This window comes from Melospiza georgiana, chromosome 26, assembly GCF_028018845.1.
Source record: "Melospiza georgiana isolate bMelGeo1 chromosome 26, bMelGeo1.pri, whole genome shotgun sequence".
NCBI lineage: Eukaryota > Metazoa > Chordata > Aves > Passeriformes > Passerellidae > Melospiza > Melospiza georgiana.
This window is the reverse complement of record NC_080455.1, coordinates 2,839,884-2,859,546: the sequence shown is the minus strand read 5'-3', so window position 1 is coordinate 2,859,546 and position 19,663 is coordinate 2,839,884. Positions and strand designations below refer to the sequence as shown.

Sequence of the window (19,663 nt, the reverse complement as noted above, 5' to 3'; positions counted from 1 at the left end):
TGTACATATATATATGTACATATATAATATATATATATATTATATATATATGTACATATATATAATACATATATATATATACATATATATATGTATTATAGGTGTATATATATATATATATATATATATATATATATATATATTCCCAATATTACCAGTTAGATTGTGCCTGGGCCAGTCTGACCCTCGCTGCTGGGTCAAAGGCAGCAACTGCGGTGTATCACCCCAGAGATACCTTGGCTTGCTGGAGGTTGCAGCTGGGCACTGAACAAGTCCAGGCTTGTTAGGAACCCCGTTTACCTCAGGAGGAATGGCTTCAGGTGATGGTGAAGAGAAAAAGAGATGGATTCTGCTGGAGGGTTTAATGTCCAGAGGTTTATTCCATGGTTACAGAGGTCTGAACGTGAGCAACTGCTCCAACAGAATCCCGGCCGCATGGTCTGATCACCTTTTTAAGCTCAGGGACAGGGGGAGGGGAGGTACAGGTGAGCCACCAACCAGGTGAGAGGGGCAGGGTCTCAGGGGAAGATGACACCCAGACAGGCCAATGACCCCTGGGCACAGGGGCATCCTTTGAACTTGACCAACCACACTGATGCCTTGCTGGGATGTTCAGCCTGATTGACAGGACTCACTCAGCATGGGGGCAAGGGGGAAGGGAGAGAGGTATAGGCACACCTGGGGAAATGACCTGGAAGGCCAAAGTGGGCCATTACAGCACACCACAACAATATATATATATATATACACCTATAATACTAATAACCTATATTATTGCCATTATAAATCAATTTCTCCCACCCGAGCATCCCTGTTTGGGGGGGATGATGGGGCTGGGATGGGAGGAAGGCTCTCTGTGCCCGCTGACCTTGCCTGTGCAGGGCGGGTGAGGTGCGAGGAGCCCAACAGCCGCCTTCACACCTTCACGGGCACCCTGCGCTGGCGGGGCCGCACGCACGCCCTGGACGGGGACCGGATCCTGCTGCGGGGCTGCCGCGTCCGCAACACGGCCCTGTGCCACGGCCTGGTGCTCTACGCCGGTGAGTGCCCCTGGCGAGCGTCCCTGCCCGGCCGGGAAGGGCAGGAATGACCCGGCAGCACGGCGGGTTTGAGGTGTCCAAGCCGTTCCTATTGGAATAAGATCCCAATATTACCAATATTACCTCGTCTGACCCTTGCTGCTGGGCCAAAGGTGGCAGCTGTGGTGTTTCACCTCAGAGACACTTTTGGCTGGCTGGGTGTCGCAGCTGGGCATTGAAACAAACCCAGGCTTGTAGAAACTCAGTTTACCTCAGGTGGAAAGGCTTCAGGCTAAGGTGAAGAGGAAAAGGAGATGGATTCTGTCGGAGGGTTTATATCCAGAGTTTTATTCCATGGTCACAGATGTCTGAATCTTGATAACACCTCCAACAGAATCCCTAGCACATGGTTCTGGCTCAATTTAAGCCCAGGGACAGGGGGAGGGAAAGGGACAGGTGAGCACCAACCAGGTGGGAGGAGGAGGGTCTCAGGGGACGAGGGACAGACAGACAGGCCAATGTCCCCAGGCCTGAAGGGCATCCTTTGAACCTGACCAACCACACGATGGCCTTGCTGGAATGTTAAGACTGATTGACAGAACGAACTCAGCAATGGGGTGAGGGGGAAGGGGAAGAAAGGTATTGCCACACCTGGGAAGGGACTAGGAAGTCTAAAACAGGAAATTGCAACACACTGCAACAATTCCAGCGCTGCAGGGCTGTTCCCAGCTGGCACAAGGTGGAGGAGATGCTGCAGGATGTCCTGGTGGGACCAAACCTCTCCTCATCCCAAGTTATCCCCAAGCTGCAGCAGTATTTGGTCCAAAATGTCTTGGGTTTGACATCTTCAGAGAATCCCACACTGGTTTGGGTTGGGAGGGATCTTAAAGCTCATCCAGTGCCAGCCCTGACATGGCAGGGACACCATCCACTGCTCCAGAGAAGCTGCCAAGCAATGGAAATGGTCACAGAACCCCATATGGTTCAGGTTGGAAGGATCTCAAAGCCCATCCAGTGCCACCCCTGCCATGGCAGGGACACCTTCCACTGTCCCAGGCTGCTCCATGTGATGGCTTTCACGGGGACCTGAGGATGAGGGAAGAGATGAGGATCTGACTCCATGTTTCAGAAGGCTTGATTTATTATTTTATGATATATATTACATTAAAACTATACTAAAAGAATAGAAGAAAGAATTTCATCAGAAGGCTAGCTAAGAATAGAAAAAAAAAAAGAATGAAAAACAAAGGCTCGGACAGAGAGCCTGAGCCAGCTGTGCTGTGATTGGCCATTAATTACAAACATCAAACATGAGCCAATCACAGATCTACTTGTTGCATTCCACAGCAGCAGATAATCAATGTTTACATTTTGTTCCTGAGGCCTCTCAGCTTCTCAGGAGGAAAAATCCTAAGGAAAGGATTTTCCATAAAAGATGTCTGTGACAGCTCCAAGCGCTGTCCAGCCTGGCCTTGGGCACTTCCACCCATCCCAGATCCAGCCCACCCAGCTCAGGCCGTGGGGAGCTGTGGGGAGAGGGAGGGCTCAGAGCTGCTGTGGGCATCACATTGTGGAGCCTGCAGCCACAGCTCCATGGGCACGGATGGAGGGAGGGTCTCCTCAGGGGAGGGCAGGTGTCACCATGGAGGGACGAAGCCTCTCTGACCTTCTGGGACTTGCATTTTTACTTTGGAAATGTTCCCTGCCCAGGGTTTGATTCCAAAATCATGAGGAACTCTGGGAAGATCAAGAGGAAGAAAACCAAGCTGGACCAGCTGATGGACCGGCTGGTGATCGTGGTGGGTGTGGGACCAACACCTCTGCCCTGCTGCTGGGGTGGCCCTCAGGGCTCCTCATGAGAGGCCTCTTGCTTGGGTGGTGCTGCTTTTCTTCATCTTGCAAGATTTGGGGCAAAATATCTTGAGTTTAATGTGTTCAGAGAATCCCAGGATGGTTTGGGTTGGGAGGGACCTTAAAGCTCATCCAGTCCCACCCCTGCCATGGCAGAGACACCTTCAGATTATTCCATGCCCCATCCAGCCTGGCCTTGGGCACTGCCAGGGATCCAGGGGCAGCCCCAGCTGCTCTGGGAAATCCATTCCAGGCATGGATTCCACAATTCCTAATTCCCAATCTCCCACCCAGCCCTGCCCTGTGGCAGTGGGAGCCATTCCCTGTGTCCTGTCCCTGCAGGCCTTGTCCATGCCATTCCCCTTGTCCTGTCCCTCTGCAGCTCTCCTGGAGCCCCTTCAGGCCCCCAAAGGGGCTCTGAGCTCTCCCTGGAGCCTTCTAGAGAAGATTTTGGTGGGCTCTGTGGGGATTTCTCATCTTGGGACCTTCTCATGCTGCTTTCCTACCCCAGATCTTCCTGCTGCTGTTGGCGACGTCCCTGGGCCTGGCTGTGGCCTCAGGGTTCTGGGCCAGGACGTTCCAGGAGAAGCACAGCTACCTGGCTGCCCTCTACCAGCACACCAGCCCTGCCCACCAGGCCTTCCTCAACTTCTGGGGCTTCACCATCATCCTGAGCATCATCATCCCCATGTCCATGTACATCACGTAAGGACCACGGAGCTTGGTGGGGACCAGGGCCCAGCACCCACCCCCTGCCCTTGTTCCTCACCTGGAGCTTGGGTCACAGCCCCAAAATGAAGATCCAGGTGTGGCCCAGGTCATTCCCAGGTGCTCCCTTAGCCAGCAGAGGGGAAGGGTGGATGGGGTGTGTGTCCTACAAACACCAAAGATGTGGTTTCAGATCTTCCCAGGGCAAAAGCAGAACAGGGATGTGACCCTGGGCATCCCTGGTGAGGGATGGAGGGACAGGACACAGGGAATGGTTTCCACTGCCAGAGGGCAGGGCTGGATGGGATACTGGGAATTGTGGGCAGACTGAGGATGGCTCTGAGGAAGGTTCAGCTCCCTGGATGCAGGGTCTGAGATATTCCTGGGCTTCCTATGAAACGCAGCAGGGATGGGGTGCAGAAGGGCACAGCTGCTCTGTGCAGCAAACAATCACAATTTATGTTGGAAAAAGCTGTTTCCAAAGTTTTGGGCCCTTCACTGGACCTGCAGATCTGTGAATCTGGAGGGATGGATGGGATATTGGGAGTTAGATGGGAGCAGGTTGAGGATGGCTCTGAGGAAGGTGCAGCTCCCTGGATGCAGGATCTGAGATATTCCTAGCCTTCCTATGGACAGCAGCAGAGTGGGGGAGGAGAAGGGCACAGCTGCTCTGTGCAGCCAGCAATCACAATTTATGTTGGAAAAAGCTGTTTCCAAATTTTGGGCCCTTCACTGGACCTGCAGATCTGTGAATTAGGTCAGCAGGGGCCAGAATTCCAGAGGGGACCCAGTGGGTGATGAAAACCCTCTGGAATTGTGTCCCTTGAGCAGAGCAGTAGGATCCCAATGGGGATGTCCCCCTGCCTTCCCTTCCTGTCTCAGCTCCCCAGCACCCTGGGCTCTGAGGAACACCACCTCCTCCTCCCTGTTTTCTCCTCCTGCACTCCCTAGGTTTGAGTTCATCTACCTGGTGAACAGCTGTTTCATCAACTGGGATCTGGAGATGTATTATGGTGCCAAGGACATCCCAGCTGAGGCCAGGAGCACCAGCCTCAGCGACCAGCTGGGCCAGATCCAGTACATCTTCTCAGACAAGACGGGCACCCTGACCCAGAACATCATGAGCTTCAAGAAATGCTGTGTCAACGGGACCATCTATGGTAACCTGGGCTGGGATTGGTTTGTAGGGGCTCAGATGAACCTGGAGCTGGTTCTTTCCATCCGTGCTGAGTGCTTGGGACAGGAGGATTGGTGTTGGTAGGAATTCTCCTTGTTCTCATCTCCCACGTTTTTGGGGCTTTGCAGGTGCAGCATTTATTATTGTATCTGGATTTGAACAGACAGGTGTGTGCTAAGGAAGGCAGGAGCCTCTCTTGGAATAGAGAATGTAAACCCCCTCCCTCTGAATTATTATAATTTTGAAATTAAGGGGCTCTCAGGCAAAGATATGGGAGCAGGAATAACAGTTCTTTATTAGGAAAATTAAAAATACAAATGTAATAGAACAAAAAAAAAAACAAACCAAAACACTGACAGAGTCAGAGCATGCCCTGCCCCCTGTGTGTCAGGGTGGTGTCCCAGCCCCATCCCATGGGGGCTCAGCCCTCCTGCACTGCCAGCTGTGGTTCTGCTGCAGCAGGGTGGAGTTTTCCTCTGAAGATCCAGTGGGAAAGGCAGCTGCTCTCTGGGAATCCAGTGGAAAGGCTGTGCTGGTGTCCCAAACCTCAGATTGTGCCCAGGTAGGAATGCTTGGCTCCTCCCCTGGGCGGAGCATCTCCCCATGGGATGCTGGGATTGGATCAGCCCTGCAGGGACACTCAGTGGCCATGGACAGCAGAGATCTCCTGCAGGGAGGGTTGGCTGTGGGAGAGATAAAGAAAAAACTGCCCCAAGAACAGCAGAGAACTGCCCCAGCTCTGACAGATGGGAATAGAACACACACCCCCAGCCACATCTTCCAACCCAAGACAGTTGTTGTTTTTAATGAAGGAATGGGATTATTGTTGGGTGAAGAAGGATTTCTTATTTAGATAAATATTAGTTTTAGACGTCATGAGATTTTAAAGGAGGAAGTAGTTGGCAATAGTTTAAAGTAGTTATAAGTTTTTTGTTATAAGACAATACATAATTTTTTAATTTAATAGATAGTTATTATGAGGTTTATTTTGGTTTCTTAAGATTTATTACATTTATTTAATTTTGTTGCGTTGTGGATATTTTTGTTTAATGGGGTTTTGTAGTATGTTTATATATGTTTTTATTATAATTTTTAGTTTTAGTAAGTTTTTACCTCAGTTTTAGTTCATTTTAGTTTAATTTTAATTTTAGCTTTATTTTATATAATTATATTTTTATATTCTATTTTTTATAATTTTTTAATATAGCTTTTTATTAATTTAAGGTATTTTTTTCATAATTATAGAAATAAGTTCATTATTTTTTATTTAGTGTTTGTGCATTTTATTTTTATATTAAGTTTTTTTTTTGGAAGTTTTTATTTTTTATTTTGTTATAAAATTATCATTGTCCTTAAGCTGTTCAATTAGAGTGAATGTATGTAATTGCTCTGTGCTGGGTTTTTTATTTTATTTGTCTGTTTGGGGTTTTTTGTTTTTTAAACCTTTTGTGTACATTTAAAAATTCATTCTTTTTAATGATTCTGCTCAGTTTTCCCCATAAAGCCTTGAAAATTGCTAAGTCCTCCCTCTTCTCATTGCTGCACTTTCTGCAGCTCTTGGCCTACTTTGGGAGCCATCATGATGTTTAATTAGTGACATTTAATGAGGAGGGCAGGACCAAGCTTTAGCATGAAGAACTGCTTTCCTGAGGCAGATATCATGTGCTTGAGACAAATGGACACGGATAAAAGCAAAAAGGAAGGCCAAAAAAACCTGGCAAAGCTTTTAGGCAGGAATAAACCAAATTTTCCCTGCCTGGTGTAGCACATCCCACCCCTGTGGAGCAGCATCACCCTAATCCCAGCAGGCTTCAGCCAAATGTAGAATCTTCCAGGAAATGCAGCTGACAGTAAACCTAAATTTTTACCATTAAAATCATGGTGAAAATCTGAACAAAAAGCCAAAAAAGTGAGGATATCCCAGTGGAGTCTGACCCTGAGCAGATGCTCAGGGTTTTGGTTTTTTACTGGATTTTTCTCCAGCAGGAGCCTCTCCAGTGAAGCTGCTTCAAGCCTCCTGCCAGCCCTCTATTAATGGGATTATTTTTATTTTGGCAGGTTCAGGCATAGGCCAGGAGAACAAACAGCCACAGGTGAGTAAACCCCCCTGCCACGTGCCATGGGGCTGTCACTGGTGCCACTGGTGCCTCTGGTGACATTGGTGACACCGGTGACACCAGGGACAGGCTGGTGCTGAGGAGCTCACCTAGCTCCAAACAAGGTCCAGGCTCTCAGAGGGGTCTGGTGAGTTTGTCATTCAGGACACGGGAAATGGGGTTATAAAAGGATGCAGTTCTGATTTTTAGGGTTTTTTCACTCCCAGCTGTTTTACACTCACCCCCTTGGTGTGGACAGCACAGAGCAAAGCTCAGCTCCAGCCTGGGTCTGTGCCCTGGGGGTCTCACACTGACAGGGAGACCTTAGAAGGTGTCTGGGTTTGAAAAGTGGTGTGTGCTAAGGAAGGCAGGAGCCTCCCTTGAAATGGAAAATGTAAACCCCCAACCTCTAAATTATTATAATTTTGAAATTAAGGGCCCTCAGGCAAAGATATGGGAATAAGAATAACAATTCTTTACTAGGAAAATTGAAAATACAAATGCAATAGTACAAACAAAATAACCTACTGACAGAGTGAGAATAGACCTGACCCCCTGTGTGCCAGGGTGGTGTCCCAGCCCCATCCCATGGGGGCTCAGCCCTCCTGCAGTGCCAGCTGTGGCTCTGCTGCAGCAGGGATCCTGCACAAGGGGGGAGTTTTCCTCTGCAGCTCCAGGGCTGCTGCAGATGGGCCTGGGCTCCCTCTGGCCATGCAGGGCAGCAGAAAGCTGCTCCTCTGGCAGTGCAGGGGGCAAAGGCTGCTGTGCTGTGCCAGGCTCAGATTGTGCCCAGGTAGGAATGCTTGGCTCCTCCCCTGGGCGGAGCATCTCCCCATGGGATGCTGGGATTGGATCAGCCCTGCAGGGACACTCAGTGGCCATGGACAGCAGAGATCTCCTGGGGGGAGGGTTGGCTGTGGGAGAGAGAAAGAAAACTGCCCAATGAACGGAACAACAGAACTGCTCCACAGATAGAATAGAGCACACATCCCCATTTGGAACCCAAGACAGAAGAACACCGGAGTGCTGCTGTGTCACATCCCGGTGCTCCTGGGGACACAGAGCCCTGTGCTCAGCCCCACTGGGTTCCTGCATCCTGCCTGTGCCTCCTGCAGGGCTTGGGGCTGAGCTGGGAGCACCCTGGGGAGCAGAAGTCGGGTGTTTGCGATGTGACGCTGCTGGAAGCCGCCCAGAGGGACAATGACCCCGTGCTGAGGGAGTTCCTGAGGCTGCTGGCCCTCTGCCACACCGTCATGGTGGAGGACAGGGGCGGTGGGTTTGAGCTGCCCCTCGGGGCTCTGGGGCCGTGGTGGGGTTTGGGAGAACCCAGCAAAGCTCAGCTGTGGGGTGGGAGAGCCCATGGGGGGCTCTGCCACTGTCCCTGTGCCATGGGTTTGTGTTTGGGGGAGTTTCAGAGCTCATGGGTGGGAACAGAAGCACAAGGGGGATAATTCTGTCTGGGAGCATAGAATCCAGAATGGTTGAGGTTGGGAGGGTCCTCAAAACTCATCCAGTGCCACCCCTGCCATGGGAGCAACACCTTCCACTGTCCTAGGCTGCTCCAAGCCCTGCCCAGCCTGGCCTTGGGCACTGCCAGGGATCCTGGGGCAGCCCCAGCTGCTCTGGGAAATCCATTCCAGGGATGGATTCCACAATTCCTGATTCCCAATCTCCCATCCAGCCCTGCCCTGTGGCAGTGGGAGCCATTCCCTGTGTCCTGTCCCTCCATCCCTTGTCCCTCTCCAGATCAGACAAGCAGGGCTGGGCTTTCCCAGCCTGGCAGCTCAGAGTGTCACAGATGGGCAAGAACAGGGCACTGCAGCTGTCCCCGTGGGGTTTGCTGGGAGTCTCTGTGTGTGATCCTCCTCCTCCTCCTCCCCTGCAGACCAGCTGGTTTACCAGGCAGCCTCCCCTGATGAGGAAGCGCTGGTGTTGGCAGCCAGGAGCTTGGGCTACGTTTTCCTGGGCCGGACTCAGGACTCCATCACCATCAGGGAGCTGGGCAGGACCAGGACCTACAAGCTGCTGGCCATGCTGGACTTCAACAGTGACCGCAAGAGGATGTCTGTCCTGGGTGAGTGGGGTGGGGTGGGTTGGGCTGTCCCAGTCCCTTCTGTGCTCAGGCCCACAAGGGATGGCACTGGCATGGCTGCAGGTGGCCACAGCCGGCTCCTGGGGGTCATCCTGGTCATCCCTGTGGATCTGCTCACCTCGGTCAGGGCAGCCAAGAAGGGTTTGAGCAGCCAAGGGAGAGGAAGTATCTCGGGTTTTTGGTTGTTAATTGCTGCCTCGAGATGTGCAGGGTGTCTCTGCTTTGGCCTGCACGGCTGAAGAACGAGTCTGGACTCTTCAGTTTTCTGTCTTGAGGTTGTTTATTAATTCTTATCTATAATATTTTCTTTCTGCCCAGCCGAGATCTGCTCAGCAGGGCAGCCACAGGCACTCTCTGTGTCGTCCTTTTATACTACAAACTACATATAACATATTTACACTTAATTCCAAATACCCATCACCTGTGTTAGACAGTGCACTTCTACTCTAAACCAATCCCAAAGTGCCACCATCACTGCAGAAAATGGAGATAGAGAAGAAGAAGAAGAAAGGCTGGACACACCCAAATTCCTCCATCTTGTCCCCATAACCCCCATACCAAAAATCCTAAAATCTACATTTTCACCCTGTGATCATTTAGTTATTACACTATTCAAACCTCTGTGAATTTCAGTTCATCATATAAAGCTGGTAACTTTCTCCAGGGGTCAAAATCAAATCCCCAGGTGTTCTGGGCTGCGTGCCAGGGTCTCCGAGCCCCCTGATGGGGTCCCAGCAACTCTGGACACCCGGAGGGATGCACTGAGTTCTGATATCAGTAAATCCACAGCTGGCTCCTGAGGGTCATCCTGGTCATCCCTGTGGGTTTGCTCACCTTGGTCATGGCAGCCAAGAAGGGTTTGAGCAGCCAAGAGAGAGGAAGTAAATCCAGGGCTCAGAGGAGTTGTGTGAGGAACTGACAGTCCCTGATTCTGCCCCGTGGTGGTGCAGATTTGGGGATATGTGACCGTGTTCACAGGGGTTCTTGGATGAGGGAAGAGATGAAGATCTGACTCCATGTTTCAGAAGGCTTGCTTTATTATTTTTTGATATATATTACATTAAAACTATACTAAAAGAATAGAAGAAAAGGTTTCATCACAAGGCTAGCAAAGCTAAGAATAGAAAGATCACAAATGTTTGTGGGTCAGACAGAGAGTCTAAGTCAGCTGGGCTGTGATTGGCCATTAATTACAAACAACTCAATGAGACCAATCACAGATGCACCTGTTGCATTCCACAGCAGCAGATAACCATTGTTTACATTTTGTTCCTGAGGCCTCTCAGCTTCTCAGGAGGAAAAATCCTAAGGAAAGGACTTTTCACAAAAAGATGTCTACGACAGGGATACCCCTATGCTCCCCATGGCCACAGATGGAAAAGCACCATGGAGCCCTCTGGGGGCCAGCATGGCCAGTGTGGCCACCGTGCAGGGACAGCAATGAACGGGAGCCACCTCTGAGGGGCCCTAAGGTGTCCTCCCCTCCCTGGCAGTGCGAGACCCCCAGGGCACCATCCGGCTCTACACCAAGGGCGCCGACACCGTCATCCTGGAGAGGCTGCGGAGCCGCGGGCCCCGGGAGAGCCTCACCGAGAGCGCTCTGGATGTGAGTGCCACCTCTGGCGTGACAGCGCTGCTCTGCCTCCTGCTGGCTTTGGGCTGGGTGTTCTGCAGTCCATGCCCCGTTCTCTTCCTCCCTCTGCCTAAGGGGTTTTGGTTCTGCCTTCTGCTCTAGGAGCCTCACCTGCATGTGGGACAGGGGGTGAGAGGGAATGGATTCCACCTTCGGTGTTCTGCAGGGAGCAGCCGCATCCAGGGATGCTCAGGGGGATGCTGGAGGATGGGAGGAGTTGGAGCCTGGAGGGAGATGCTCAGGTCCTGGAGTGTCTCTGGCTGTGCCCATGGCTGGCCTGGGGTGATGTCCTGGTCCTGTGAGAGTTTCCTGGCCCTCTCTATTGCCATTTGGGGGTCTATGTACAAATCACAAACAGGATTGGACTGCTGAGGAACGCATCTCAAGCTCTTTGATTTTCCAGCATCGGTCTCATTACATGGTTATGACAATGGGAAGATGCCATCAGCTCACATCCCCAACAGCAAAGAACTTAATGTTACAACTCACTTTTAAAGTTTTTTGACCAATCACACAAAGCAAAAGCATATTGGCAGTAGTGCAATTCAACCACTATGAGCACACGTACCTTTGGTTAAAACAATGCTTGCTTATTTCGGATACAATACCTGCCTGTAAACCTTAAGGTACAATGCACAGAGCTCCATTATTAAGCTTAGAACTCCCTAATATCTCACTAGATATACTTTTATAATATATACTTTTAGTGTATACTAGATATACTTTTCTGTAGCTTAGGGAGTTATTCTAGCCAAGTGTTAATACACAGACCATTGTTCTATTTGTCCTTACTTTCTAATTTCCCACAATCTCCTGGGGAGGGAGGATGTTACAGGAGCCTCCTCAAGCCAGGTCTCATAAGCTCTCAGAGTCTATAACAAACCCAAGATAGCTCAGCTACCCTTGGAAGCATAAAAACCAGCAGGATGGCTTCTGTTGCAGTGTTGGAAACAAAAAGGTTTAATAAAAGGCAAAATAACAAACAGAGGAAAGGTGAGCCAGGTGTCAGAGGTTCTTTGTTCACTTCTTTTTCTAGCAAATTGTTTAGGAGGGACTTTTTGGCTCCCAATTAGATATCCTTAAGTTTGAGGTGAAGTCCCCCACATCCTATGAGGCGCCTTTTTCACCTAATCCAGGAGAGAAACTTCTGGGTCTCCCTTTCCTGTTTGAGGGGCCCAAGGACAGCTTTGCCACCCACCCCTGTGGGAGGAGGGTGCTGATGTCTCTCCCCGCAGCGCTTCGCGGAGGAGACGCTGCGGACGCTGTGCGTGGCCAGCCGGGAGGTGAGCGAGGCCGAGTTCCGCACCTGGGGCCGGAGGCACCGCGAGGCCGCGGCGCTGCTGGGGGACCGAGCCCGGGAGCTGGACAGGCTCTACGAGGAGATGGAGCAGAACCTGCAGGTGGGACATGGGCCGGTGTTTGAGGGGTACCCAGGATGAGGGAAGAGATGAGAATTTTGATGTTATGTTTCAGAAGGTTGATTTATTATTCTATTCTATTACATTATATCACGTAATGTTATATTATGTTATAGTTATACTATATTATATTAGTTATATATTATATAAAGATATATTTATATTATATAAATAAAAATATTAATAATAATATTTATATATTACATAAAGATCTTATATATTTATATTATATAAATAATAATATAATATAATATAATATAATATAATATAATATAATATAATATAATATAATATAACATAACATACCATACCATAACATAACATAATATAATGTTATATAATATAATATAATATAATATAATATAATATAATATAATATAATATAATATAATATAATATAATATAATATAATATAATATAATATAATATAATATAATATAATATAATATATTACATTACATCACACTATGTTATATTCCATTATATTATATTCCGTTACATTATATTAATTATATTATAATAAAAATGGTATACTAAAATTATACTAAAAGAAATAGAAAGAAAGGATTTCATCAGAAGATTAGAAAGGAATGAATTATATTATATTATATTATATTATATTATATTATATTATATTATATTAATCACATCACATATTACATTACATAATATCATATTGTATTACATTACATTATATTATTACGTTACATTATATTATATTGTTATATTGTGTTATATAATATATAAATAATATATATAATATATAATATCTATTAGATATAACATTATATTTAATATTATAAAAGTATATATAATCTATATTATATTACATCATATTATATCATATTACATTATGTTACATTACATAATTATATTGCATTACATCATTGCTTTACATTATATTATATTATCACATTACATCACATTACATTATATCACGTTATATTATGTTATATTGTTTATTATGTAATACATAATATAAATAATATATCTAATATAATATAATATAATATAATATAATATAATATAATATAATATAATATAATATAATATAATATAATATAATATAATATAATATAATATAATATAATATAATATAATATAATATAATATAATATATTGTATTAAGATACATATAATTTATATTATGTTACATTACATTACAATTCTATTATATTAGAAATGTTATACTAAAATGATACTAAAAGAAATAGAGAGAAAGGATTCCATCAGAAGGTTACAAAGAAATGAATAATAAAAACCTGTGACTGCTCACAGCCTTGACACAGCTGGACCATGATTGGTCATCAATTAAAAACAATCCACATGAGACCAATCAAAGATGTACTTGGGACATTCCACACCAGCAGATAATTATTGTTTATATTTCATTTCTGAGGTTTCTCAGCTTCTCAGGAGAAAAATCCTGGCAAAGGTATTTTTCAAAAGATATGTCAGTGACAGGACAGGGCTGGGGTCAGGAGGAGCTCTCTGTGCCCCACAGGGCAGGCAGGGGGGAGGAATGAGGAGGTGAAGTGTCCAACCCAACACCCATTCCCTGGGGGCAGGACAGGTGGAGTTCACCCAAGGGGTGACTTTGTGACCTGCCAGTGGACACTGGGGTGTGAGGCTGTAGATGTCAGGTTGTGTCACCCCCAGCAAGGGCTGCTGGCTGGATCCAGGGGTGATTCCCACCTCTGTCCTGCCCTGCCCCGTGCCATGACACCCAGTCACCCCCTCCAGCTGCTCGGGGCCACAGCCATTGAGGACAAGCTGCAAGACGGGGTCCCCGAGACCATCCAGCTGCTGAAACTGGGCAACATCAAAGTGTGGGTGCTGACAGGAGACAAACAAGGTCAGTGGAGGCACCCCCAGAACCCCCCAACAAATTTGAGCTTCTCCCCTGACCAGGACCAGAGAGGAGGAGAGCCACTGGGAGTGGGCAGGAACTGGTTCTGCTGCTCCCTTTGCAGCACATCCCACTTGCCAGGGGAAACTGAGGCAGGGGAAGGAGCTGCTGCCCACCAAGGGCTCTGGGAGCCGAGGGCTGGGGGCTGCCCTGGGCTGGGGGCAGCACCATGGAGCACTGAGGGCTGGGTGTTGCAGAGACCGCGATGAACATCGGCTACGCCTGCAGGCTGCTGACAGACGACATGGAGATCCTGGAGGAGAAGGAGGTCAGGTGAGACACCGTCCCCTCCTGGCTCAGGACATTGCTGTCCCTTCTGGGGACACCCTCAGCAGAGGAGCTGGGGCAGGGTGGGCAGAGCTCAGCTCAGCCACAGGAGCTCCTCCTGCCCTGTGCCAGCCTGGATGTCCATGGACTTCATCTGGTGCTTTTCCAGCCTCCTCACCTGTTTCTTCTCCCACCCCACGCTCTTCCTTGGCAGGCTTTGCCCAGAAAGGATTTAAGCTTCTCTCCAGCCTCTAAACCAGGCTGATTTCTGATATGAGTGAACTTCCTCTTTGCTCCTCCTGTTCCCACCACAGTGCCATCTCCCTAGCTTTGAGATGACCAAGCCTCACCAGCATTCCCAGTGTCCCCAGCTCATGTCCAATCCCCCTTCCTCCCACAGTGAGATCCTCCAGGCTTACTGGGAGAGCAACAACAACCTCAGTGGCCATGGGGATGCCCCATGCAGCCTCTCCCAGCAGCACCCAGAGACTCCATGCCACAAGAGAGCCATCATCATCAGCGGGGATTTCCTGGTAAGGTGGCACCTGGATGCTGTTCTCTGCTCCCTGCCTGATGGTTGTTCCTGCCCTGGTGGTATCAGAGTCCTGGGTGGCACCAGCACAGGCAGGACGTGGTGCTCCTCCTGCCCAAAAAGTGGGAGAAGCCCATTTGGGGCTGGGGAAGGAAGGGAGGGGAGGAGAACAACTTTGCACTGAGCATTTGGTCCTGGGGAGCTCTGGCCAAAGCTGCTCAGTGCTCTGGGGTGACACAGGCTGGGTGGGTTTCACAAGGTCTCGTGGTCACACTGGGACACCCTGGGCTCATGGTCACAGCACCCACTCTGATGAGCTTGGGGAAAACCAGAGTTCACTCTTTTGGGGCATTTGAGAGCAGTGCAGGGATCTGAGGTCTCTGAGTGAGGTCCCAGCCACGTGTGCTCTCCCCCAAGGACAGAATCCTGCACACAGGAGAGGTGCTGAAGGAGAAGAAGGGGTGGCCATGGCAGTGGCTGTGCTGTGGCAGGGCCGAGGCCTCGCAGGACCAGGGGGCTCTGGTGGAGAAGGCCTTTGTGGACCTGGCCACCAGCTGCCAGGCCGTGATCTGCTGCAGGGTGACCCCCAAGCAGAAAGCCCTGATGGTGCAGCTGGTGAAGAAGCACAAGAAGGCCGTCACCTTGGCCATTGGGGACGGGGCCAACGACGTCAACATGATCAAAAGTGAGGCTCAGGCAGGGGGAGGTTGGGGCTCTGTTGGTGTGTCCCACTGGTGATGGTGGTGCCCCATTTGTCATCCCCACCACCTCACCCTCCCCTTGGGGTGAGGAACTGGGAGGGGAAGCCCCAAACCTGTTCCCCACATTACTGTGCTGGGAGGGTAGTGAGAAGCACAGGACAGGACCAGCCCAAGATAAGCTGATAAGATAAGCCAAGATAAGATAAGGTGCTTTTGGCACCTGGGATGAACCTTGATGAACCCTCAAACCCCAACGTGGGCAGCTGGCAGAGCCATCTCTGCCCCTCCCAGCAGCCTTGACACAGGGCTGTGCTCTCATACTACGCCTGGAATATCCAGGACATGACATAGAGAGTCTTGTTCCCTTTGTCTGTCACTCCTGGATTCACATTCCTGGGGACAACCTGTTGTCATTATAGTGCAAGAGCTCTATTGTCACTACAATGCAAGGGTTCCATATTGCTAGAGTTTCCCTCCTTGATGTTTCTTGTAGGCAGCTCCTCTAGGCACTGACTCTTCCTTGTCCTCACAGTAGCCAACCGACCTCAGTTCCCACCAATCCACTCTTTTATAACACGCTTCTTATTGGCTATAGGTGTGGCCTGTTAAAATTCAGCTGCAACTCTTTAGGGAATAAGATTCCATTCTATACCACCTTCATTTACCCATCCTGTATCCCCCTACAACAACCCACGGGGCCATCAAGCCCCCGGCTGTCCCCAAAGCTCCCCGTGTGCGTTTGCCACCCGCAGCCGCGGACATCGGGGTGGGCATCAGCGGGCTGGAGGGGCTGCAGGCCGTGCAGTGCAGTGACTACGCCCTGGCCCAGTTCTCCTTCCTGCAGCGCCTGCTCCTGGTGCACGGCCGCTGGAACTACCTGCGCATCTGCAAGTTCCTGCGCTGCTTCTTCTACAAGACCTTCGCCGGCCTCCTGGCCCAGGTGTGGTTCGCTTTCCACAGCGGATTCACGGCACAGGTGAGGGGGGCAGGGGTGTCCTGGGGTAGGAGCACTGGGGGGTAGCACAGTTGGGACAGCCAGAGACCAGAGATCTCTGCAGCCAGGTTGTGGAACTTGGGGTTTATTGCAAAGGGCCTGGGTGCAGGGCCCTGCTGGGAGCTGCCAGCCACAGCTCAGAGCAGGGCTGAGAGAAGAGAGGGGGAGAGAGGATGAGAGGGTAAGAGAGTAAAAGGGGTAAGAGCTAAGAGGCAAGAGGTAAGAGAGCAAAGTTCCCATTACAATACAATAAATCATCTTCTGTGTTGAATATTCTAATTCTCACTAACCAATCTAGTACAATATACAAATCCTATAGCACTTACACACAGTCTATAAGAATCATTACATTACCATACTGTGTTACATTTTAAACCCTAAAAACTCCTCTTTGGGCCCCTTCTGCCAAGCTGGCAGGGTCTGCTCAGACCCTTGGAGCTGTCTGCAAGCAGAGGGTGTTGTTCCATCAAAAGGGGATTACCTTCAGCCAGCCACACCATTGTTTTCCCATTGTTCAGTAACTAAAGGATCTCAGAGCTTGCTTTCATTTCAATCTCACTTATAGTTTCTCTATTCTCAAAATCTTTTGCCAGGCAATCATATTTATAAGGTTTTCCTGTGTGATCTTCCCCAACATCCTGGTTATGGGCAAATTTGGGAGAAAACCTCCAAAAGGGGGCCCCTCCAGAAAGCAAACACCCATGGCCCCTCGCCCCAACTGGGTCAGGAAGGATTCCTTGGAGACAAGTGGAAAGAACCTGTTTATTTAACAGGCAAAGCACCCCCAGCACACAAAATGAACAATACCAGATGACAATACTCTTTCACCGCTCTGAAAAAGATGACAAATTCAGAAAGTCTCTCGTGGGGGTGGTCGCTCTGTTTTCAGTCCCTCCGGTGCTGGGGCAGCTGCTGCAGCCACAAGGTGCAAACTCTCGGTGTTCCCAGGTCCCAGTCCGGAGCAGGTTTGAGTGATTCCAAGAAAGGGAAAGAAAAACAGTCCAGGGAAAATTTGGACTGCTTAGCTAAACTGACTAATGGGCAGAAGCAAAAAGCAGGAGCAAAGCAGGAGCAAAGCAGAAGCAAGAGCAAGCGCAAAGCAAAAAGCAAAAGCAGCACCATGTACTGCCCCATCTCTGTGTCCCAGAGTGGCTGATAACAAAACCAAAACAAAACATTCGCTCTTCAGAGCCAGTCTTGAAGGCACAGAACATGATATCCAGCAGAAACAGAACACACGGATAGGGATACAAGCATCATAATGTCACCCTAGGACAAGGGGTCACGTCCATCCAGTGGAGGTCTCTGCACCAGAGTTACACCCTCCTGCTCAGGATCCCCTGCAGGGATTGTGCCTGGGGCTGCCTGGGGGACACGTGTCCACATCACCACTTTGGTGCCCTTTTCTCCTTTGCCATGTCCAAATTCTGACTGAGGCACAACTGGTTATCTGCACTGGTTATCTGCTTTTCACCTGGATGGATTGGGAAAGCACCCTGGGGAAACTTAGGATCTCCTTGTGTGTTGTAGTTGAGACAAAAACAATACATTTGTCTCCATTTTCAGAACCTGTTTTTATTATAGCATGCATGCTTTTTATACCTTCTTATAAGACTCATAAGTATAGACTTTACTCATTGGTCAGGAAAGACCAACAAAGTGCTTATTGGAGTAGACAGTTGCAGGTTTCTCTTATTTATCCTTCCTTCTTTCTGGCTTTCTATGTCAATGACCTTGGTAGGAAATTCTTTTAGGGGTAAACACGGATCCTTTGATCAAACTTCTCTCTGGCTCACAGAAGTCACTCTAAAACCCCTTTCACAGTTGTGAGCTGCAGTTCAGGCTTGGACAGATGCAGGATGCCATGTGCATTAAGCTGGTTTCCTCCAAAATGGGAGCTTTGATCCCAAGGGCCATCATCAAGTGTGACTTGACCAGCAATATGTGAAGCTCCAGCCCCATCTCTGTCTGCACCGTGACCCTACAGAAAATGTGGGGCTCATGCAGGGGATGGGGCAAGTCCAAGGGGATTTCCATGCTTGGATCTGAGTGTCCTGGGGCCTGGACATCCTCTGTGAGTCTTTCCAAAGCACCTCCAAGCTCACAGCTTCTCCCTGTTCCCTTCTAGCCTCTGTATGAGGGCTGGTTCCTCGCACTCTACAATATTTTCTACACTGCCTACCCCGTGCTGTCTGTGGGCCTTTTTGAGCAGGTATGGCTTCCCCGGGCTCACCCAGCCCTGTGCCACCCTCAGCAGCTGGGAGCCAGCCTGGCAGTCACTGCCCCCATCTCCACAGCCCTTGGTGCCAGCACAGGGCACTGGGAGCTCACTGGGCATTTGGAGCTCACCCTCAGTCCTGGGGTGCCTGTCCCCAGTCCCCCCAGAGCCACGGGGCAGAGGGACCCAGTGCAGCTCTCCCAGAGGGTGTGTGGGGTGGGACAGCCCCATCCTGCTCCCCCAGTCCCTGCAGCCCCTCTGGGATTCCCTCCCTCTCCCAATCCCTACATTCCCTCTGGGATTCCTTTCCTGCCCCAATCCCTCCATCCTCTCGGGGATTCCCTTCCTGCCCAAATCCCTTCATTCCCTCTGGGATTCCATCCCTGCCCCAATCCCTGCATTCCCTCTGAGATTCCTTCCCTCTCCCAATCCCTGCATCCCCTCTGGGATTCCTTTCCTGCCCCAATCCCTGCATCCTCTCGGGGATTCCCTTCCTGCCCAAATCCCTTCATCCCCTCTGGGATTCCCTCCCTCCCCCAATCCCTGCATCCCCTCTGGAATTCCCTCCCTCTCCCAATCCCTGCATCCTCTGGGATGCTCTCCCTGCCCCAATCCCTTAATTCCCTCTGGGATTCCCTCCCTGCCCCAATCCCTGCATCCCCTCTGGGATGCTCTCCCAGCAGGATGTGAGTGCCAAGAAGAGCCTGGAGTTCCCTGAGCTCTACGTGGTCGGGCAGCAGGACGAGCTCTTCAATTACCGTGTTTTTGGTGTCACCCTCCTGCACGGGGTGGGCACCTCCCTCATCAGCTTCTACATCACCCTCTGGGCCTTTGAGGACCACGTTGGCACCAGGGTTGTGGGTGACTATGAGTCCTTCTCAGTCACAGTGGCCCTGTCAGCGCTGCTATCGGTCCTGGTGGAGGTGAGCACTCATCTGCTCTTGCTCATCCTGCCCCACAGCAGATCTTTAGGGTCCCTGGGCTCTGGCATTGTCCCCAGAGGCTTCATGGCTGGGGGGATGCTGTCTCTGGGATGGAGAAGGGATTT

The 19,663-nt window shown here is 49.6% G+C and overlaps 1 protein-coding gene across 1 annotated transcript in view; it reads left to right on the top strand.

Annotated features, from left to right (window-relative positions):
* The window catches only part of ATP8B3 (ATPase phospholipid transporting 8B3), a 39,335-nt gene that overhangs the window by 15,566 nt on the left and 4,106 nt on the right, over positions 1–19,663 (top strand). Inside the window, exons 11-26 of the mRNA XM_058041126.1 lie at positions 882–1,040; positions 2,730–2,818; positions 3,382–3,575; positions 4,530–4,738; positions 6,814–6,848; positions 7,967–8,123; positions 8,737–8,925; positions 10,437–10,549; positions 11,812–11,976; positions 13,738–13,849; positions 14,101–14,176; positions 14,571–14,703; positions 15,120–15,387; positions 16,156–16,379; positions 18,526–18,609; positions 19,299–19,538. Coding sequence (XP_057897109.1) covers positions 882–1,040; positions 2,730–2,818; positions 3,382–3,575; positions 4,530–4,738; positions 6,814–6,848; positions 7,967–8,123; positions 8,737–8,925; positions 10,437–10,549; positions 11,812–11,976; positions 13,738–13,849; positions 14,101–14,176; positions 14,571–14,703; positions 15,120–15,387; positions 16,156–16,379; positions 18,526–18,609; positions 19,299–19,538 — 2,447 coding nt within the window. The remainder of the gene's footprint in view (positions 1–881; positions 1,041–2,729; positions 2,819–3,381; positions 3,576–4,529; positions 4,739–6,813; positions 6,849–7,966; positions 8,124–8,736; positions 8,926–10,436; positions 10,550–11,811; positions 11,977–13,737; positions 13,850–14,100; positions 14,177–14,570; positions 14,704–15,119; positions 15,388–16,155; positions 16,380–18,525; positions 18,610–19,298; positions 19,539–19,663) is intronic.